The sequence below is a fragment of the Anguilla rostrata genome, chromosome 8 (assembly GCF_018555375.3).
Source record: "Anguilla rostrata isolate EN2019 chromosome 8, ASM1855537v3, whole genome shotgun sequence".
Taxonomy (NCBI): domain Eukaryota; kingdom Metazoa; phylum Chordata; class Actinopteri; order Anguilliformes; family Anguillidae; genus Anguilla; species Anguilla rostrata.
The window spans coordinates 15268136-15288193 of NC_057940.1; the positions used below are offsets into that span (position 1 = coordinate 15268136).

Below are 20058 nucleotides of genomic sequence, written 5' to 3' on the forward strand. Positions count from 1 at the left end.
ATTAAGTAGGCACGAGTGCAATAACTAAAATAAACTAAGATAAACAGCTTACCTAGCTACAAACCTAAGCTTACATCGTCAATTAGAGACTACAGGGAGGTAGGGAGGGATGGGGAGAGGTGCAGCCTGAAGAGGTGAGTCTTCAGTCGTCGCTGTTAACACTGGTAAATCACATATGTCTGGTGTAAGACCAGAAATATGTGGTTCGAATGTTCTTAATTGAACATTCTAATGCTGTTGTAACAATCACTGCTGGTAATTGGAAGCAAGGGAGTTCTAGAACACTGGCTTTGAAAAACAAAACATTCCAAAAAACCTACTATTCGATTGGTTTTTAATACTTCGCTAAAGGATGGGATTTAGCTCAGTGATGGCTGTCATCTGAGGTCTTTTTTTCTGATTCTTCCAAACATTTTGCAGGCCACCCTGTACCCTCGGGATAGTGCTACTCCCTGCTGCTTGTTACATTTACTTTAAAAAGCTCCATGTCACACCTGTGGCTTTGTAGGAGGGCTGCCTATTCATGTTCTTGTCACAGTCAAGCACTAAGGAGATCTCTCCAGGGGCCTAATGCAGTCACAGCCATGCGCGCATAGTAAAACTAAAACTGCTCTTTGTCTGGCTGCAATTACAATGCGATTAGGGTCTCAGAACCCCTACTGGTTCCTGCTTTGATAGCAGGTCTGCACCAACCGAGCCATCGACTGAATATCACAGGGGCAGTGACAGGAAGTTTAGCCGCGTTTCCACCAAAAGTACCGGAACTACTTTTCAAGGAACTAAAAGGTTCCTTCAGCCTGTTGTTGTCTGACTTTCCACCGCGGTCTAAAGTCCCACGAAGATTAGGCAAATTAGCCCACTGACGTATGAAAAAGCGACGTTGTCGTCGGTCCATGATTTCTTCTGTAACCCCATTCTACCACCAAAGTAGCCTACATTATTTTCTAATGACCGGGACAGCCCGGAGGGGTTTATTCCACTTATATACAACGGGTTACCAACAATGACTATATGGCTACTTTTGTATTTATTGATTTTTATCGATTTAATCACCTGAAATTGAAATATTCTTCCGCGGCCATTTGGGCATATTTTACCGTTGTCAAGCAAAACTGTCGTTGGTAGTTGGACTTGGATCGTTGTTATGCAACAAATAGGATATAACAGGCCAATAGTCAGATTGTAACTGTTTTATATATCCTCTCAAACACATTCATTATGTTTTTATGGGAACATTCACTTTCATGTCTTGACATCCGAGGCGACAGAATGCATTCACATTCCACAAATAACTGGCAAGCAGAAAAGCAGAAAACACGCACACGTCGTAAACAATTTGCTGTTGAATTGATTACTTTCTCATCGTCAATTCCATATAGGCTAATCGCAAAATGACAAGAATAGAACGAAAACTCGGACTTGCATGAAAATTTTAATTAGCAGTGGTACAGCCACCATTTGCTTTCCTTCAAAGTTACTGCTAGCCGAGCAGTGAAGTGTGCCCTCCAGATGCGAACCATGCACCATAAATTAGTCCATAGTCTTCCTGGTCTTTTTGTGGAATTGAAGAATGACAGAGTAAAATTATGGCAGTCTGAAAAAGCAAAAGGGACGATTACTAGAATTACTCTCATTTTACTGTTATTTTACCCTGACAAAAAGTGCGGAAGGTGATTTCCAGTTTGCTTTTACTGTATCACCAATGTAAATTACGCAGAACTACCGCATACCTCACATAACTGTATCAAACGTTTTGAGTCAATTACAATGGGCTAACAAAGAAAATCCGGAAGAAAATATTCAGCAACCGAATTAAACCGTTTGAATGTTTTGGTACGTAATATGCTGTCCCAGCACGAATGCTTAATATTTTATAAAACAAATACTAAAGCAAGAAAAGAACAGAAGAGCACACCTGTTATAATTCCAAGACGTTGGCAGGCTATAACCAAAAGTAGGCTACTGCGCCGCATAACATACAAGTTTGATTTCAAGTTATTATGAAAATAAATCAGTTTGCGGCTGCAGATTTTTTTTAATGGCGGTTTAAATAAAACACTGCGAGTAGTCGACCAATCAGAAATTTTCAGGGCTTGCGCCCCACCCCAAAAGTTCCGGTACTTTTGGAAAGTACTACCCCCTGAGCAGGGACTTTTTTGGGGGTGAAATAAAGTCCCCGGAACTTAATTTAGACCCTAGTTCCTCAAAAGGTTCCTAGTTCCGGGGTAAAGTTCCTGCGGTGGAAACGCGGCTTTTGTGAGGCACTGGAGGGCTTGTTACGAGGAGGATCTGCACTGGGACTGCTTTGTCCTCTGGGCTTTGCTCCACTGTCTCACTGTTGGATCGCCCAGGGCCTCTGTTCTTTTACCGATCGCAATCCCTGCCAATGGCCCAACCCTCCTTCTCACGGCACCGGAAGTAGCGCACGTGCTCAGACGTGGGTCCTGGGTGCGCAGAGAGTTTCTGTACGCTCTGTGGTCCTTTAACATGGCGGATGACTCTGTGGCAGCTGCGGACGGAGCCTCAGGCATGTGACAGAGCCTGGAGCGAGCTCTTTTATTTTGGGCGTGACTAAAAACCCTGGATGTTCTTCAGGAGAAGAGTTATTTGGGGTGAAGTACTGCTTAAATAAAGTGTTCCAGCCACTGGTGACGGGTGTCAGAAACACATTCAGTGAGACCTACTGAGCTCCTGGATCGTGTTGAGCCACCCTGGGGCTGTGAACCTTTTATAGCAGCAATCATTCTCATCGCTGCAAGGTGTGGGGTCCTGGGGCTGCATGTTGAGCTTTCAATATATAAGCACACTCACACTTACTTACAAATGCACACACACGCACACATACACACACACACACAGGCTCTCTTACACGTGCACACACACACACACACACACATGCAGCCACGCTTACACATGCGCACGCACTCACACGAGCCATGCTTACATACACATGCACATACATAAATTCCCACACATGCATGCATGCACACACACATACATTTTCACACATGCGTGCATAGGCATATGCACACGCACTACTATCAGAATTCTCCAGGTTCAAATAGATTATCATTTTATCAATTATATCATAGATGATATAATGGGCTATTTGAAGACCACTCTCAATCTGTTCTCTTTCTGCAGGCGGTTGCATTGCAGTTTCATCAAATTCATACATGCACGCACAGTGACGTAATGATCAAGTCCTCTGTTCAAACTGCAATGTCTCACACTGAACTGCAGGAGCCAGATGGATCAGTTCCTCTCCAGTCACATTTTTCCTGTGCTGCTTTAGAGAGCTTTGGTTATGGAATGAAAAGTTTGAGACCTGCTCGCTCTCCTGAGTGCGTCTGAGCACTGCCCTGCTCTTTAGGAAAGAGAAAGAGGGGGATTGTGTTCCTTCCAGGCAGGCGGCAGCAGAACCAGACGAGTCATTGCTGCCAGGGTCACGTCTCATATTTGGAACTGACAGGGGTAGCTGACGCCGTGCCAGTGAGACGCTTTTATCCCATGCACCAGGCCTGCTGAGCTCTGCTCTCTCTGAGCTCAGAGTCTGGCTGGTCCTCTTGTTCTCTCTTTTAGCTTTTGGTCTGGCAGGCCCTCGCGTTCTATGTCTTAGCTCTAGGTCCAGTAGGCCCTTGTGTTCTTTGTCTTAGCTTGGGTTCCGGCAGGTCCTGCTGTTCTTGGGTTCTGGCAGGTCCTGGTGTTCTTGGGTTCTGGCTGGTCCTGGTGTTCTTGGGTTCTTGCAGGTCCTGGTGTTCTTGGGTTCTGGCTGGTCCTGGTGTTCTTGGGTTCTGGCTGGTCCTGGTGTTCTTGGGTTCTTGCAGATCCTGATGATCTGTCTTAGCTCTGGTTCTGGCAGGTGCTTGTGCATCAGTGTTTATTTCCACAGGCCCTGCACTGCAACACTTCTTTTCCCTTGCAGACCATCTTACCTCTGCATCTCTTCCTCCACAAGCTGTAACCTCCTTTTGTGTTGTTTTGTTTCCTGTTGCCTTTGGCTATGTAATCGTGCACTCATCTGTGTCCGGGCCTCAATGAGCGCATTTAGTTTAGCCTTACGCCCGCACCACCCTACACTTCCAGGGTGCGCTGGGCAAGCCCCACCTTCACACAATGTTTGTGGGTGAAGCTTTGTGTTTCCCAGGTAACGGTGGTCCTCTTGGTGCCCATATTCCCTTCCCCTTTGTTACCGCAATGCTGACTTTTAACAGCACTGTCCTAGGGCATAGCAGAACTTTAACAAGTAAGGGAGTGGGCTGGGGTGTTTTTCAGGCTGTTTCGAATACAGGGGTCGTGTTTGGTCTCCAGAATCAAACCTGCTAGAACCTGAGCTCAGTTGACCCCGCAGTTTTTGTGATGTTCTGTCACACTGTCTGTTGGCATCTTTTTAATGTGCGGGTTCCTCCCAGTGCTGCTGCAGTTGTGTGTTTGTAACTGACCCTGTACTTATGCTATCAGTTCTCCTGACACATCCGCAGTGTGATGTGCAGTTCAGCTCAGGCCTGTGTGAGCCCCGCAGCTCTGGAGTAACAGCGATTGTTTCTTCCCTCTGATATACGTGCTTTCCCCTTTTTTTCCTCTTCCAGGCACTATCCGAAGCAATCGTTCACCATCGTCGCAGACACCCCGGAGAACCTGCGTCTGAAACATCAGAGCGAGCTGCAGAGTCAGGTGAGCAGACGCGCTGTCCGCCCCTGCGCAGATCTGCGCAGCTGTGCGCAGTCCCCCAGCAGCTTTCTGTTCACCCTGCGTCTGATCGATCAGGGCCTGCGGAGCGGGATGCGATGACACAGTCAGGACCATCTGTCTGGGCCACCTCACACTGCGCAGTCGCACATGGAGAGGCTGAGGCTGGCAGGAGAGGCACAGTCAGAGTCTGGCAGTGGAGGCAGTGTTAGGGCAGCACTGGGGAAAAGTTGCGCTCTCATTTAAACAGGAGGAGACGGTCTGGTTCAGTCCGGATGCAGGTCTCAGGGCATCCATAGACATTGGCATTATTGCTTTGTGTGGGCTGGTGAGGTCCCAAGAATCTACACAAAATGAAAACACCTGGCAACAAAAGACATTAGCATCATTCTCAGAGTCACCCCGAGCGGCCATTATGGTCGTAAAATGTTAGAGGTGCGCCTGAGAGTTTTCATAAATGGTGTTGAGCTTGGACTGGAAGTCCTCTGGCTTCTTCCTCAAAATCAGAAGTAATTCCTCTGCAGGAAGTTTGCATCCGCTTCAGACCCTTTAGCACTCTCGCTGATAGTCACGGGTTTCTTCTCCCTTTACACACCCCACCCCCCCCCACACCCCCATCTCCTCCGGGACCCATCCAGCCTTCAGTAATTATGTTATTTCAGCTCCAAATGTTTAATCTGAAAAGCTGACTGGGTTCCAGAAACACTTCCTCTGTGTAACCCATCACAAAATAGACCTGTGAATGCAGGGGTTCTGTCTATATCTCACAGCTATCTCAGAGAGAGCACGTGTAGATAACACCCAGGGCATGTGACAAGGCATAAAGGGGCCTGTAGGGGGTGCATAAAGCATCATTCCATCATAAATAATTATTCTAGTTGGTTAATTATTATATGTTTAAATACATGGTTGTTCTGTAGTATAATCATTAGTGATGGGTAGGTCACAACATATTCTGGTCTGTCTAGTAAATAAGGGCCCTGCGATAGATTGGTAGCCTGTCCAGGGTATATTCCTGCCTCTCGCCCAATGCACGTTGGGATAGGCTCCAGCACCCCCCGCGACCCTGCTCAGGATAAGTGGGTATTGATGATGAAATGGATAGTAAATGAGCAGTAGCTGGGTGGGGTGGGGTACCCATGTTCAGTGTACATTCTCCTCAGCTTTATTATAAACTCAGGTGCCTCAGTGCCTGCGCAGTCTCTCTGCTCTTGTGAGGCTGCTGGAAGGTCTGTTAGAGTTTGGAATGACAGAAGGCATGCTGGTATATGGGATGCGTCTCATGCCAGGGCGAATGGGGGTGGCAGATTGTGGGATTTCGGTGAAGTAGGAGCGGGACAGCTGTCCGCTCGGCGGTCTCCCCTAGAGTCCCGCTGGCGTCAGTGGGACGGTGCTGCCACGTATGCGGGGGTCCTTCCCTCACCAGTACCACGATCCCCCCACCCCCCGAATCTCCAGTCCTGGCACTGCGACCGCCTCTGTAGCGAGGTGTCCCTGTTTTGTCTCCATCCGGTCGCCCACCCTGTTCTCTGACCTACCTGTATTTCACAGTTTTCCTGCTGTTGTGTTCTTGCATGATGGAAAGTCTTCCTTCATTTACCCTGCTGTAGCCCAACACAAGATTTGTAAATAATCAGAGGCTTGAGGATTCTCAAGGATCTTGCATCTCTTAACTGATGTGGTGCTCATGCAAGCTGAACACAATGTCGGTTTAATGGCCGTGTTTACTTCCACATTAAATGTCCTTATTAAAACGAGGAAAGTGGTGATACGCAGTACTGCTTCATCTAAGTTTGTTGATCGAAACTTCTAATTGGTTAAGAATCAATTCGTTATAAAGGAATGAACAGGAAGGTCTGTGTGCGTTAATGCAGTTTGAGTAACACAGGAAACCAACTCAACTGGTCTTTGACGTAATTCCTCACTGCTCTGGTCTGCAGTCTTGGCTGATATTGAGTATCTGTTTAGGAGACAGTCCTGTTCCCTCATGGCACTGTTTCATGATTTTTTTCGATGGGAGGTGCCTGTGCGCCATCTGTCTGGAAAACATGGAGATGTTGATGTCCCAGCTGCATCTGTCGTTAAACCTTGAAAGGAGAGATCACTGTTCCACTGTAGGTGAAAATTAGTCTGAAAGCAAACACCAATGTGCTATCTTTCTCTGGCCTGCTTTTGCCTCAAGAGGATTTATCTCCCTCCCATCTCTGTGGACTCTGTTGTCTTTCCTTGCATTCTGGATCTCTCTCTACCATCCTCTTCTCTGGTAGGAAGCCATCAGTGACCTTCTCAGTTTTGCATGGGTTTGCTCGCAAGCCTGCTGGACTCATTTACATCACATTGTAGGTACATTTTAGGTATTTAGTAGACAGTCTCATCCCGGGTGACTTTCACTGCATACATTCTTCGTAGAAAAAATATTTTACAAGCTGCTGCTGGGAATCGAACCCACAACCTTGGAATTGAACGCCCAGTTCTCTAACCACTGTGCTACACTGCGAGCATACACATCATGTGAATCACCAGCCCACTGGCTCACCGGATCTCTGAGCCACACCCGCCTCGCCCCTTCTCCCCCACAAGCAGGTACAGCATACCCCCACTGCCATCTGTGTCCACACAGCCAGACACTGATGCTCTGCACAATGACCCACTCGGCTCTGCTTAAAAAGCACATGGAACATGCGAGCCGTCCGTTCAACATTGTAAATACAGCAGGCATTTAATTTTTTCAAATATAAACCTGAGACCTCCAGGGAGACATAGTGGTTCAGGAACTGGAAATGTGACCAAAACCATTTTTTTGTCTTAGACATGGCATTCCTTTTAGTCTTTGCTTAGACCAAAATATTTAGGTATTATCATGACAATGAGGGTAAAACCAACAAAAAATGTATAAGCAGGAATAGCTGCACATGCTTTTCCATGATAGCTGCTGGCTTTCTGCTGTTCTCAGCAATGTTGTTGCTTGACAATAACCATTATGGTTTTTACAGGAATGGTCCTTTATTGTGTAGGCTGACCTAGCTAAGCAGTCTACAGGTATTGTAACTTTAGAATGCTCCACTCTAGGCATTGGCAATTAAATAGAATGCTCATCATTCCCCATTTGATTGTTAATGTAGTCACTGAAAAATTACTTTGTACAAGTGTACAAGCATATTCATTATGCAAAGTCAGAATCTCTGCCTCTATCAATTTACTACTCTCTTCATGTACTGTACATGTTATACAGATTATATTTTTTAATTATTTTTGTTGAAAGTTTTATTATGGGATTAGCCATGCAGTTTCTCTCTGTCCATTATTACCATTGTTCTCCTGAGCTAAATAAAGTAAAATGTGGGTCCCTACAAGTGAGGATTTGTCATACAGTATATCACATACATGTTTTGAAATTCTTGAATGTCTACTTTTATTGACTCTGGTGTATTTGCAAAATGCACCTTTGGTAAACATTTCTGGCCCAGAAAACCTATAGACACAGAATGACAGAGCAAATGGTCTAACTTTATTGTTTAACAGACATGGTATTGTTTAACACAAAAGGTTACTTTCACCTAGATCTGGTGTGCTGACATGTTTGAGCACTTCTCTAGATGGCCAAATCATATAATTAGCTGCCTGTGAATTTGCATAAATGTGTTATAATGTGAATTCCTCTTTGAGATGTTTTTAATTCACCGTGCTGCCTCATGGCCTGCTCTTCCTTCTAAAAGAGATTATTTACCTCTAGGGAAGAGGGTCAACTTTCCCCGAAGAAAAAGCTCAGTTCCAAATTCCAGTACACAGTAAAATGTCCAGTGTTAATTCAACTCTTAATAGGTAACATTTGGTCCCGCTCTGGAACGTGGGACCAAATATTATTGGTTAAGAGTTGAATTAACACTGGATATTTTACTGTGTATATGTGGAGAAAAGCCCCTGGTATCATTTAATGTCCTATTGGAAGGTTATGGTTGGGAATCTCATTGTCTGATGGTAAACTGAGGCACAGTAGCAGTGACTTAAAAACAACAGCACCTTGCTGCAGCCCTCGACCCTGTTCACTAGGCTAAATATGTTAGCATCTCACGTTAGCATGTCTGTAAAAACTTTGCGGCTCTGCAGGGCTGCTCTGGAGAAACTCTCTCATAGGCAAGGTCCCTACTCCCGTCTCCATTTATCCTATTATAATTCTTATGGAAATTCTGCAGAGCTGTTATTTTGGAGGTAATGGATGTGCGATTGGCACCGGAGGGTCAGGAAAGAGACGTGAAAATCACTAAGGGTAGAACAGGGCAGGCGTACGAGAAGAAATAAAGGATAGCTTATACTGGAGTGCTCGCCCACAGCTAGTGCTAACACTGAGTGAAAAATGGAGCTACACTGGCACGGATCCATATCAGACCCCTGCTTCTGAGAACCCGGGGCACAGTCATCTCCCTCCTGCATGAGACACAAATGAGGATTGTGAAAAATTGCTTTCATTTTGAGGTGATTTCAGGCAGAAATTTATAAAGAAAAAATGAAAAAGAAGACACAAGACACAGCAAAAACCAAAAAAAACAAGTATTTTATCATATTTAAACTTACAATTTTATTTCTTTTTAATTTTTTGCTAAATAAAACCAGAAGAGTGCCAATGAGGTGAGACAGTTTCACTTATTTCAAGATGTTCCAATGGGGTGTGACAATTTCACTCGTCAAGTTAGAAGTAACTTAAAACAAGCTAATATTAGAATAAGATTTTAAGTCTCGTTACAAGACTAAAACACTTGTTAAGAGAATTTTTTGCAGTGAAGAAAGGATAAATATAAGAAATGAATAGCATTTGTGGCACGATGAAAGGACGTGTTACAGTTATCATTGTATTTTTGCTTCTTCATTGAATTGTTGTGTGTTTTACATGAGTACAGGCCTGTGCTCAAAACAAAAACAGAAGGGAAGACATCTTGACTCTGTGAGTGAGCAAATACTAGGAGTGGGACTCTTTACACAAGTAAATGAGTACTCACCAGCACAGTCTTCAACATTTAGGAAAAAAATTGGAAATCTTTTTTTTTTTTTGCATCATTCAGTAATGGACAGTAATGGAATGGGTCAACACGCATGAACGCACACACACACACACACACACACACAGTTGACAGTTTCACCTAGGGTGGGAGGAATGGTAGAACTATGCCTAAAAAAACAATGAAGAGTACTGGAGTAAACACGAGGAAATCGCACAAATGGGCTTGCAGTTTTTTGGAGGAAATTGTAAAATGTGACCCACCTCTAAAATTAAAATTAAATACAGCTTGTGTCTTTATGGGGGCAGTGTGGGGTAGTGGTTAGGGAACTGGGCTCAAAGCCAGAGCTTTCTCATCACAGATGGTGGGACTATACACTGCTTATATTAAAATAGCATAGGCCTACAATGTGTCCTATATAAAAGATTTTTATTCAAAATAGACATTCTCACATTTATGTGACCTTGTTGGCTTATTTTTGTTAGACTGACTTGGCAGTGGAATCTAACCCTAACCCCAAACAAATGTAAAGTAATAGTGAGAGAATCTTGAGTACATTAAAAATCAGGCTAAGAAACACTGTCTGTTTTGCTATTTTCTCCTATTTGGATTGTTTTTGACTTAACAGAAACATTAATTGAACGCTCTAGGACTGGTTTTTTGGGGGAAGATCTGTTTTCTTCTGGCCTTGTGTAGAGCTTCTCTCCATGTAATTATTCTTAATAAAGTGCAATGAGCACTGGCTAAATTCATAAATCCTTGTTACCTAAAGGGTAAATATGTTAAGGAAGGGCAGTGAGTCATCAGAAATTGCAGGAGTACAGTGTGACAGGAGTACAAGAACAAATAAAAGGCACAAATGGATTAACAATTTTAGTTAAATTTTTATTTACTTATTTATGTTTTAAACTTTAAAACAAATAAGTTTGGATGTTATTTAACCTTTTCACTCCTGGCCAATTAGATTAAGTTAAATTTTGTAACCGTTGGGTGTCTAATGCAATTTTCAGTGCAGGAAATGTACTGAAATGGTTAGAAAATGCATCTGTTGGGCAGCCATAGTGAAGAAGGTGCAGAACAGCAGAACAGTAAACTGCAGTGTATTTGCTCCAACGTGTCTACAGTTTCTGCTCTCTACACCATTTAAAAATGAAAGAGTGAAGTGGGTTTGCACAGTCGGAGGGCGATCTGAGAGTGAACATGGTGTAGATAATGAATCACAGAAATTAAATTTCAAATTCTCCTTGAATAATTAAGCACTACAAGAGCTCTGGAATTACTGGGGCAATAAAGGTCTGAATATTGTCCTTTTCTGTGTTTCATACATGTACTTTTCTGTATAATTTATTTTTAAATTTGCATTGGTCAAAATGGCTTACTTTCAGCATGTAATATTCACCTGAGAGTAATCTGTGGATAGCTTTTTGTATGACTACATATACTGCTTTTAAATGTTTGGATTGTTTTACCAGTTCTGTTGGGATTAATGTATTTTATCATTCTTAGTTGTCATTATTTGCAAGATGCTGCTAATGACAAGTTCAGAAATGAGCAGTTCAGTGTTTTAGTGTTTCTACCACAGTAAGCTATTTCTGAACATCATCAGCAACACCAGCACACACATACCTGGCTGTTAGTGTTATGTTTTGTGTCAGTTTTGACTGTGACCTTATCTCTCTATGCCTCTGTTTCCAGGTGAAGTACAAGAAGGACTTTGAGGAGAGCAAAGGTCGGGGATTCAGCGTAGTGTCGGACACTCCAGAGCTGCAGAGACTGAGGAAAACCCAGGAACAGATCAGTAACGTATGCTTGACCCCAGCCCATTCTGGCTACTGCTTTTCAGTAATGTAATGATGGATAACAGAGGATACTGGAAAGTCGAGAGAGAGAGTGTGTGTGAGAGAGAAAGAGAGAGATATGCTGGGAAATAGAGTGTGGAAGATGGAAATGCTGTGTGTGCGCGCGCGCATGTACTTGTGCTATTGGGTGCATTTTTGTGGTTTATCATTTAACACACTAATTTTAACAAATGTGGTAAATTGTCCTATTCTCTTATATGACCTCATCTTTTCTCTGACTGATCACTGGTCACATTCTATTCTAATGCGAGGCAGATAGAGGGCCTTTGCTAAAGTAATTTATACAGTGATCTGACTATTATTAACATGTTGACTGCAATTTGTATGAAAGAATATAGTCTGTAATATAAAGAGGATGAACAGGGGAAGCCAACAATGACATTTAACCTCTTAATCGTTCCTGGATGTAAATTTCTTTTGATCCTTAAAAATGCTTATTGTCATTGTAGTGTGTTTGTGCCATGTGCAGAAACACTGGCTCTGTGACTATTCCCAGAACACAAAGGAAAGTTTATCTCCTACTAATTTGTAAAGTTAGGAGGGTGTTAAATTTTAAAAGATACCTGAAACCACCATGTGTGGAGGAGGGCAAAGAGCACAGGGGAAATGAGGATACGAAGGGAAAGGAGAGTTAGAAGCAGCAAGTTTTTTTGTATGACTTTGACTAACTTTCTGAGCAAACTAAACAGCTAGGCAGAGTACACCCCCACAGCCAATAATCTATCTTTAAGCCTTTAGGTTTAGAAATCATCATGCAAGTACTGGCAACAGTCGGTGCCACTGAAAATGTGAATGCGTTCTACTGTGTCTTACTGGAAGCTGGAATTACATCATTTTCAAATATTCTGCACCATCAAAGTGTTTGGGGTAGAGCTCCACTTGCAGTCTGTTCTGTGCCTGGAGTAATTGGTGTCATTTTTTCAAGTGGCAGTTCCTGAGGTAATGCCAAATTAGGAATTAGCCTGTTTATTTATCCTTTATTTATTCAAGAAGAACCCCATTGAGGCGGACATTTCCTTCTCAATGGCACCAAGCCAAGAGAGCAGCATTTGTGAATACACTTGCTTAAGAATATGCACGATAATACTAAAAATGAGAAGACCCATAAAACAGTGATATTTGAATGAATTGTATAGATTAAACATTGGTTGTGAAAACAAGTACTCTCCTCATTTACAGTTTTCTGAATTATGCCTGTAAAATCAGCAAAAGGTTACATTTTAGGGATTTAGCTGATGCTCTTATCTAGAGCCACTTACGATTATTGCACAAAGAAATGGCCTAGATTCATAAATCACCAACTTTCAGACAAGCAATTAATGAGACTGTAATGGTCAGGCCATAATATATGGATGATAGGTAATCCTTTGTTACTGAAATTAACATGTGGAAGGGAAGATAGAGAGTTTTTTGGGGTAGGGAAATATTGGATTGATAGGAAAAGAAATGGAAGAGGGGAACTGGAGTTATGGTGGAGAAAGGGAGACAAGGTATTTTCTGAAGAGATGGGTCTTCCAGCTGTGCCAGAAGGTAAGGAAGGACTCTGCTGTTCTGACTGAGGTGGGCAGGTCATTCCACCATTGGGGTGCTAGAAGGGAGAAGTCAAGGTTGGGAGGAACGATGACCAGGTTTCCACAGGAAGGGGAGAGCCAGTGGCAGCAGTGTGTAGAGCATGGGATCGGGTGTAGGGGTGGACCATGGCTTGAAGGTATGGGGGTGCAGCTCCTTTTGTAGTCTTGTACACCAACATTACAGTTTTGAATTGGATGCGAGCAGCCATCGGGAGTCACTGGAGGGAATTCAGGAGAGGGGTGACATGGGAAAACATGGAAGGTTGAAATCCCAGTAGGCTGCAGCACTTTGGATGAACTGAAGGGACCTGGGAGTCAGGACGGAGTTGCAGTATTACAGTTGGGAGATGATGAGAGCTTGAACTAGGAGCTGGGTAGCATCCCTGGTGAGGAAATGTCTGATTCGGCGGAGCTTGTGAAGAGCGAACCTGCAGGATAGCATTGTGGCTGCAGTGTGAGCCATGTAAGACAGCTGGCTGTCTAAAGTCACACAGAGATTCCTGGTAGTCTGGGCTGGAGTCCCTGTGGCGTTGTCGATGGAGATGGAGAGGTCCTGCAGAGGGCAGGATTTGCCAGGGAAAAAGAGCAACTTGGTCTTGTCGAGATTAAGCTTGAGCTGGTGGGCAGACATCCTACTGGAGATGTCAGCTAGGCAAGCGGAGATGTGTGCCTCAAGCTGAGTGTCAGTGGACGGGAAAGAGAAATAGAGTTGAGTGTCCACTCACCTCCTCTCTGCCTTGCAGTGTCTAGGAAGTGGCGAGAGATGGGTTCAGTGCTTATTCTGTTCAAGGTGAGAAATCACATTTCTGCCTCCCTCTTTTAATTACAACCAGTGTTACTTAACAACTTGCTTTGACTGTGACTGTGTGCTTCACCTCTGTTTGGTGGTGCTATGGGGGCAGATGGGATGAAACAATCCCAGGTTTGAGACCCTTCCCAGAGTGATGGGCATCCCAGTGCTTCATCAGGTAATCAGACCATAACCATCCCTGCTTCCGTGGTCGTGAAATCGCATTATTCACACACCAGTACATGTAACATCCTCAACAGTTAATTAATTTAGCGCCTGTGTGGGTTAGGAGATGGAGGGGGAGGAAGAGGGGGCGATGTTGGCCTTTCTCAAAGAGCAGTCCATTATTTGATTAGGTAAACCCCCACTTGACAAAGCAGTCGGGGAGGTAATTAACTTGGACGGGAGGAGGAGGGGGAAGCTCGAATTCCCCCGTGTGAATTCGGCAGGAGCGCAGACTCTGACGGGCGGAAGAGCCCATCAGGAATGCAGAGCATCCTGTTAGCGTCACGGAGGGAGAAACTTGGAAACATCTGCACGCGCTCTGTCTGTATTTGAACTGTGCTTGTCAACAGTATTCACCCGAATTAATGTGCGCAAACAAGGATGGTGACATGAAAGCCCCAATACACTGATCTCTACTGAGGTTGCTTGCTTGTTCACAGTGATTTCATAGTTTGATTAAATCCTTGCAGGTCTTCAGGGTATTTTGCAAATAAATTGAGCCCAAATTCAGGTTGTAAAATCGGTACTGTTAATTCATTTCTCTTTTGAAACCCCAGAGAAGACGTTTCAGTGCTTTTTGATATGGTGTTTATAATTTTTTCATTCAAGGATGGGAAAGGTGTAAAGAAACTCTAAATTCACGCAGTGTCATGTATAACATCGGAACATTTCCAAAACAAGTTAGCGAACAAGGAGAAATGCAACAGCACCAGCATCAGTGATTTGCATATTTTGAGTCGTGGTTTTCCATTTTTATGCAGCAGCCTGCCTGTAAATATGGGGCTGTTTCTGTGGTAGGTCTTTGTGGAACTGCTCTCTATGGGTTCATCTCTTCCACATTTTCGCCACACTGCACACCCAACCCCACTAATTGGCTTAGCATATGTATTTAGCATCTCTAGACCCAGGATTCCTTACTACTCTGTTATTCAGTGCCTGTCAAGATGGCCATGAATGAGGTCTGTGGGTGGGCAGCGTAAGCCTAGGCCCACCCTGCTTTTAGATGCAACCAACTCCGTAATTTTCTATTCTAGCCAAGACAGACGTCAGACGGACACGGCGAAACAGATGTTTTGAAGATATGGGGCAGACCTAATTGTTCAGGGTTGGCGGCGGAGGGTCCGGAGTCTCGTTCCTCTGTGGGGTGGGGTGGACTCTGCAGTGCCGTTTATGGGAGGGGACGTTTGGTGCACGGTAGTGGTGGTGTTGTTCTCTCTGTTTGCCCGTGGAGTGCTTTGTGACCGTGCCAAAAACATTCCTTCTCCCTCCCTCTGCCGTTACCCCCGGTAACTATTCTCTGGTGTGACATTTCTGGCTGGGACCAGATCCCTCTCTGGAAACACCCACCCTCAAAGGTTAATAAACATTGGGAGTAGAGAGACTCTCTCTCTCTCTCTCTCTCTCTCTCTCCCCCTCTCTCTCTCTCTCTCTCTCTCCCTCCTCCCTCCTCCCCCTCCCCCTTTCTGTTCTTCTGTCTCTCTCTATAAATATATATTTGAATGAATTATTTGAAATATGGTATTTATAAAAGCAGTTCTCTTTTCTCTATATTGTTGCTGTCAAAGGAAAGGTAATAAAATCCTACACATTGTATATCTTTTGCAAAAGGATACTGTTGAACCAGCATTGTGGCACATCAGTAGCGCCATGACTGTGAGAAGCAGAAAACAACCTTTATTTACTGACGGGAATAGCAGGGTGTTTTTTTCCCGTGTTGAATATTGTGAGTCTGTTGTGTGCAGATTTGCTCCCCTTGCTCGCGTTGAGTTGGTGGTTTTAAACAAACAGACAGATGGCTGCCCTGTGTCATCAGCCACTAACGTCCCGCTGGGTGCTAATGCAGATCTGCGGCTCACAGCACCTTGCTCCAAACTTGACTTTCATTCACCGTAATATGCAGGCAGTACCCCGTCCCCCCTGCTACGTTTCCACAGACCCACGCCCACCCCCCCCCACGTATCTGTAGGTTAGTCATACTGAGGCTCACTGGATGCTGTTTCTCAGCAAGTTCGACTCGCTCTGACGGTATGTTCCCCAGTCCACGGAGCATTAGTTTTTACTCCACCATCCCCGGAGGGTTATTCAGAAGGCAGAGTGTCTGTTCCAATACCAGAGGTAGTCACTTTCAGTGCTTACTCCTAGCTGGGGTGTGAGCTGTTTTCCACAGATCACTGATAGTTCAGCTTATAAAGTCACCTCCACACAGCCTTATCTGCTGAGGCTCAGCGAACAAAGGGATAAAAAAGCAGCAGGTTGATTGATACAAAACCACAGCCTTGCGCTTATTTCTTTTTCGCAGGTTCTCTGTGCTCTGCCTTCAGTTTTCCCCTCTTCCTAGAGACATTTTATTATTCCCTTGATTCTCTACCTGGCGAGAGAAATCTGCGATAGAGTGGCTGCAGAAGGCTTCACCCACACGCTAAACAGTGTTCTTGCAGATCACGGTAATTCTGGTGCATTGCATTGTAATGGCACAAACTCCAGAAGAACTGTTGGATCACTCAGTCAGTCACAACACACCTTCACTCCTTCATTCCTCTTGCCAAACTATACACATTTATTATTATCCCTATTTTTATATATACACTGGCTTGTCACATGTGCTGATCCAAGGGCATGTGCTTAGATCGCAACAAGAAGCAGATTGTAGGATAAAAGAAATGCTGGTAAATTGAGAACAGAATTTTATTTGTTAAGCAATGCGTCAAGATCAGTTGAATACATTTTATCTGTGTAATTGATTTATATGTGTTCTCTTATGCATTGATTTGTATTTTTCCTTGTGTTTGTTACATTTGGATTTGTGTATGGGCATATGCACATATTTTATTCATTCCGCAGCTGTGATGTATTTTAATGAATGTCTGTGTGTAGCCATAAAGAACTGATGGGCGCTGCAGCTGAAAAAATGAAAGAAAAAAACAGGACTTAGAGAAGAAAACTCTTTTTGTTGACTGAATGACAAGAGCCTCTTTACTTTTGATTGCGAAGTCAGAGACGCTTAAAATTGATTGGACGGTCAGGGTTTATTCATGTTGATTGTATAGTTAAGGCCTCCTTCATTTGATTGGGTGCTTCCTTGGATCATTTGGCGCTTCCTAGTGTTGATTGGATGGTCTGAGTTTTTTGGAGTTGATACTGTAGGGGGAACTGAACCTTTTCATATATATTGGCTGTTCAGAGCTTTACAATAAAGTCAACTTTCAGTATTGTGTTAGCATACATTTCTTAGATTTTCCCAGATAGTTTTTTGTACAGTGAAATATATTTTACATACCTAAAGAAGTTTCTGACAACCAGTTGGCTTTACAATAGCTGGTGTACATGCACTTTGGGTTCTTGACTAAAAACAGCTCTTAATTTAGCTCCAAAGTAACTTGCACAACTACTTTACAGTGGCTTTACTCTAAGCCTCCATTTTTCCAAAGTGAACTATCCTTTTTTAAAAATGTAAAACTTAAAAAAAAAAAAAACACTTTATGTGATGGGGGTAATAATGACCATGTAACCCAGTAAGAATTCATTTTCTTCAGTTAGTTTCCTTGGGTACTTAGTGATTTACCTAATTACAGGTGTAGTTGCTACATGAACACCTTTTACTTGCCCACTGTGCTTGGTCTGGCTTGACTTTTGGAGCATGATTAATCGCACTTGAATCAGAGAATTTCACCTGCTATAATCTTTATATTTCTAGCAGATGAAGAGGCACAAACACCACTGTGTGGGACTGGCCTCCACCCGTCTTCATAACTCCCACTAAGCTGAAATTGGGTGGTGAAAATTCATTTCTGCTGAAGCTCTATAATTTGCAGCCTTTGCTGTGCATTTGAAGCATTATTTCACAGCGAGGAGCAGAGACCATATTTGGCCTGACGTTGATCTGGGCTGATGACTGAGCGCTAGATGTTTGCAAACTTCTTATCAAATGTAGAGAAAAGTGTCTCAGCTGAAGGAGAATTCTCCTCACACTATCCCCACAGCACCATGATCCTGCATATACTGGAACTGATCGGTAATTGGAGGGGAGTCAAGACGTGGGTTTTCTTCACGCTGAATGAACACTCTTATCCCAGATATCTCCACTGCTCGCTAGAAAAAATTCTATAATTATGAAGCATTTCTGAAGACCGCAGACTCCATGCTGATAAATCAGTTCTGCCAGACCACTCCAGAAGTCTGCACCGAGCCTTGCAATTCCATTTTAGATACCGTTCACAGCAAAATCACGCTGTGTGTTACACAAATAAAGTTTCAGGGAGCTTTGATACTCAGTGAGTCTTTATGGAAACAAAGACTGCATTCATCTAATGCAGGCTGATTTATTTGAAGGGGACTGGAGACTTTTTCAGCGTAGTCTAAAGGCACGGCGAGCAGCAGGCAATCATCCACAGCAAAGTTCAAGCACCATAAGATCCTTCAATATTGCCCTGCCAGGAGAACTGCCTGAAGTATAGAGAAATATGTATTTTTAGTGCCTGTATTCAATACCTAAAATTGTTGATTTACCTGTGCTGAGAGAGAGCCAGGTTAACTTGCAGTGGTCGATTTGCAGGGACATATGACTCAGGAGTGTTTTATCAAAGAAACTTGTGACATCACAGTTTAAGCAGCCGATTATTGTTGTGCCAGTCAAACTTGTTAAGGCCCCTCCAGCAGTTCCCTTGCTTTGTTCCACATTTAGCTGGCTCGCCTGTCTTTTACTCTAGAGAAGAGAGGCACTTTCTACTGACGGATGAACGAGGCATCGGGACACAACATTGAGCCGCTACCAGTACGCTACCAGTAACTAACTGATTTGATGCAATAATTCTGCTTTGTTGTGAAGCGAGTTTGGATTGCCTGAGAAGTCAGTGATTGACAGCTCCACGCAGTGTTCACCTTGTTTCCTCATCACTAGAGCTTGCCAGCTGGGATTCTTCCAGGTCCCTGGCCCTGACCATAGAAATTAACAAGGCAGAAAGGAGTGAGGTGAACATGTAACTTTACAGGTCGTGAACTCACCCACTGTCTTCCATTTTTTCACATAAATTTATCTAATGGACAAAGAGTGGAAATAGAAGCGCATGCTGGAAAAATGGAAGCCATTGGCAAAATGCCCTTTTTTCAAATTCCCACTCCTGGTTATACAACAATTAATTTGCCCTACAATGTGCATAATTACAATCTGTTTGTGATCTAAAATATCCCAGATGCGTCTCTAAGTCTGTCCTAATTACAGAGTCAGTCATGAGGCAAACGGGCATCATAATTAAGGAAATTTATGAGCCTTTCCCCATCAGCCAACTACTGCCTTTAGACTTTTGATGAAAATGTTTAAAGTAAAAATTGTTTTACTAATTATTAACAAATACTCTAATTTAATTAATTTAACTGTATTTGAAACTGAACTTTTCAGTTTTTTTTTCTTTGTTTTGTTTTTTAAAAATAGTTCCATTGGCTTTCTAGGCCTTTTCTATCTTTCCAGGATAATTAGAGAGTTTCTAGATCCTGATAGTTTCTGGTATAAATTCTTGTCCTCATTTACTCCTTAATTTTCTCCTTAATCCCATTAGTCAGTGTTCTGCCAGTGTCTTATGCATGAACAGAGGAAATTATGGGAGAAAAAGGCTCTCTTCGCTAGTTTGGCTGTTTTGGTTGAACAATGAAAGACTTCGTAATGAAATATATATTTGATAACGGGACATTGTATATGGTGTTAAATTACCACATGGTTTAATGCCTTTTCAACTATCTACGTGAGAAACAGGGTGGCTATTTTATCATATTTTATGTACAGTATTTAATTCATAAATATACTGTTGAACAGCTTATGGTCCTGTAGCAACAGAATGGTATATGAAGTTATTCTGGAGTATTCCATTGGTGGTGGGTCTCGCTGTCCTGTCCCAGGTCAGGTGAGGTGTGATGTTTGGGAAATCTGAAGGGCAGAT

General features: G+C 43.3%; 1 protein-coding gene across 3 annotated transcripts in view; it reads left to right on the forward strand.

Moving 5' to 3' along the window:
• Positions 1–20058, forward strand: part of nebl (nebulette) — a 54542-nt gene that overhangs the window by 23009 nt on the left and 11475 nt on the right. For all 3 annotated transcript variants that reach the window (XM_064346664.1, XM_064346663.1, XM_064346665.1), the window contains exons 3-4: positions 4590–4674; positions 11379–11486. In XM_064346664.1, coding sequence (XP_064202734.1) covers positions 4590–4674; positions 11379–11486 — 193 coding nt within the window. The remainder of the gene's footprint in view (positions 1–4589; positions 4675–11378; positions 11487–20058) is intronic.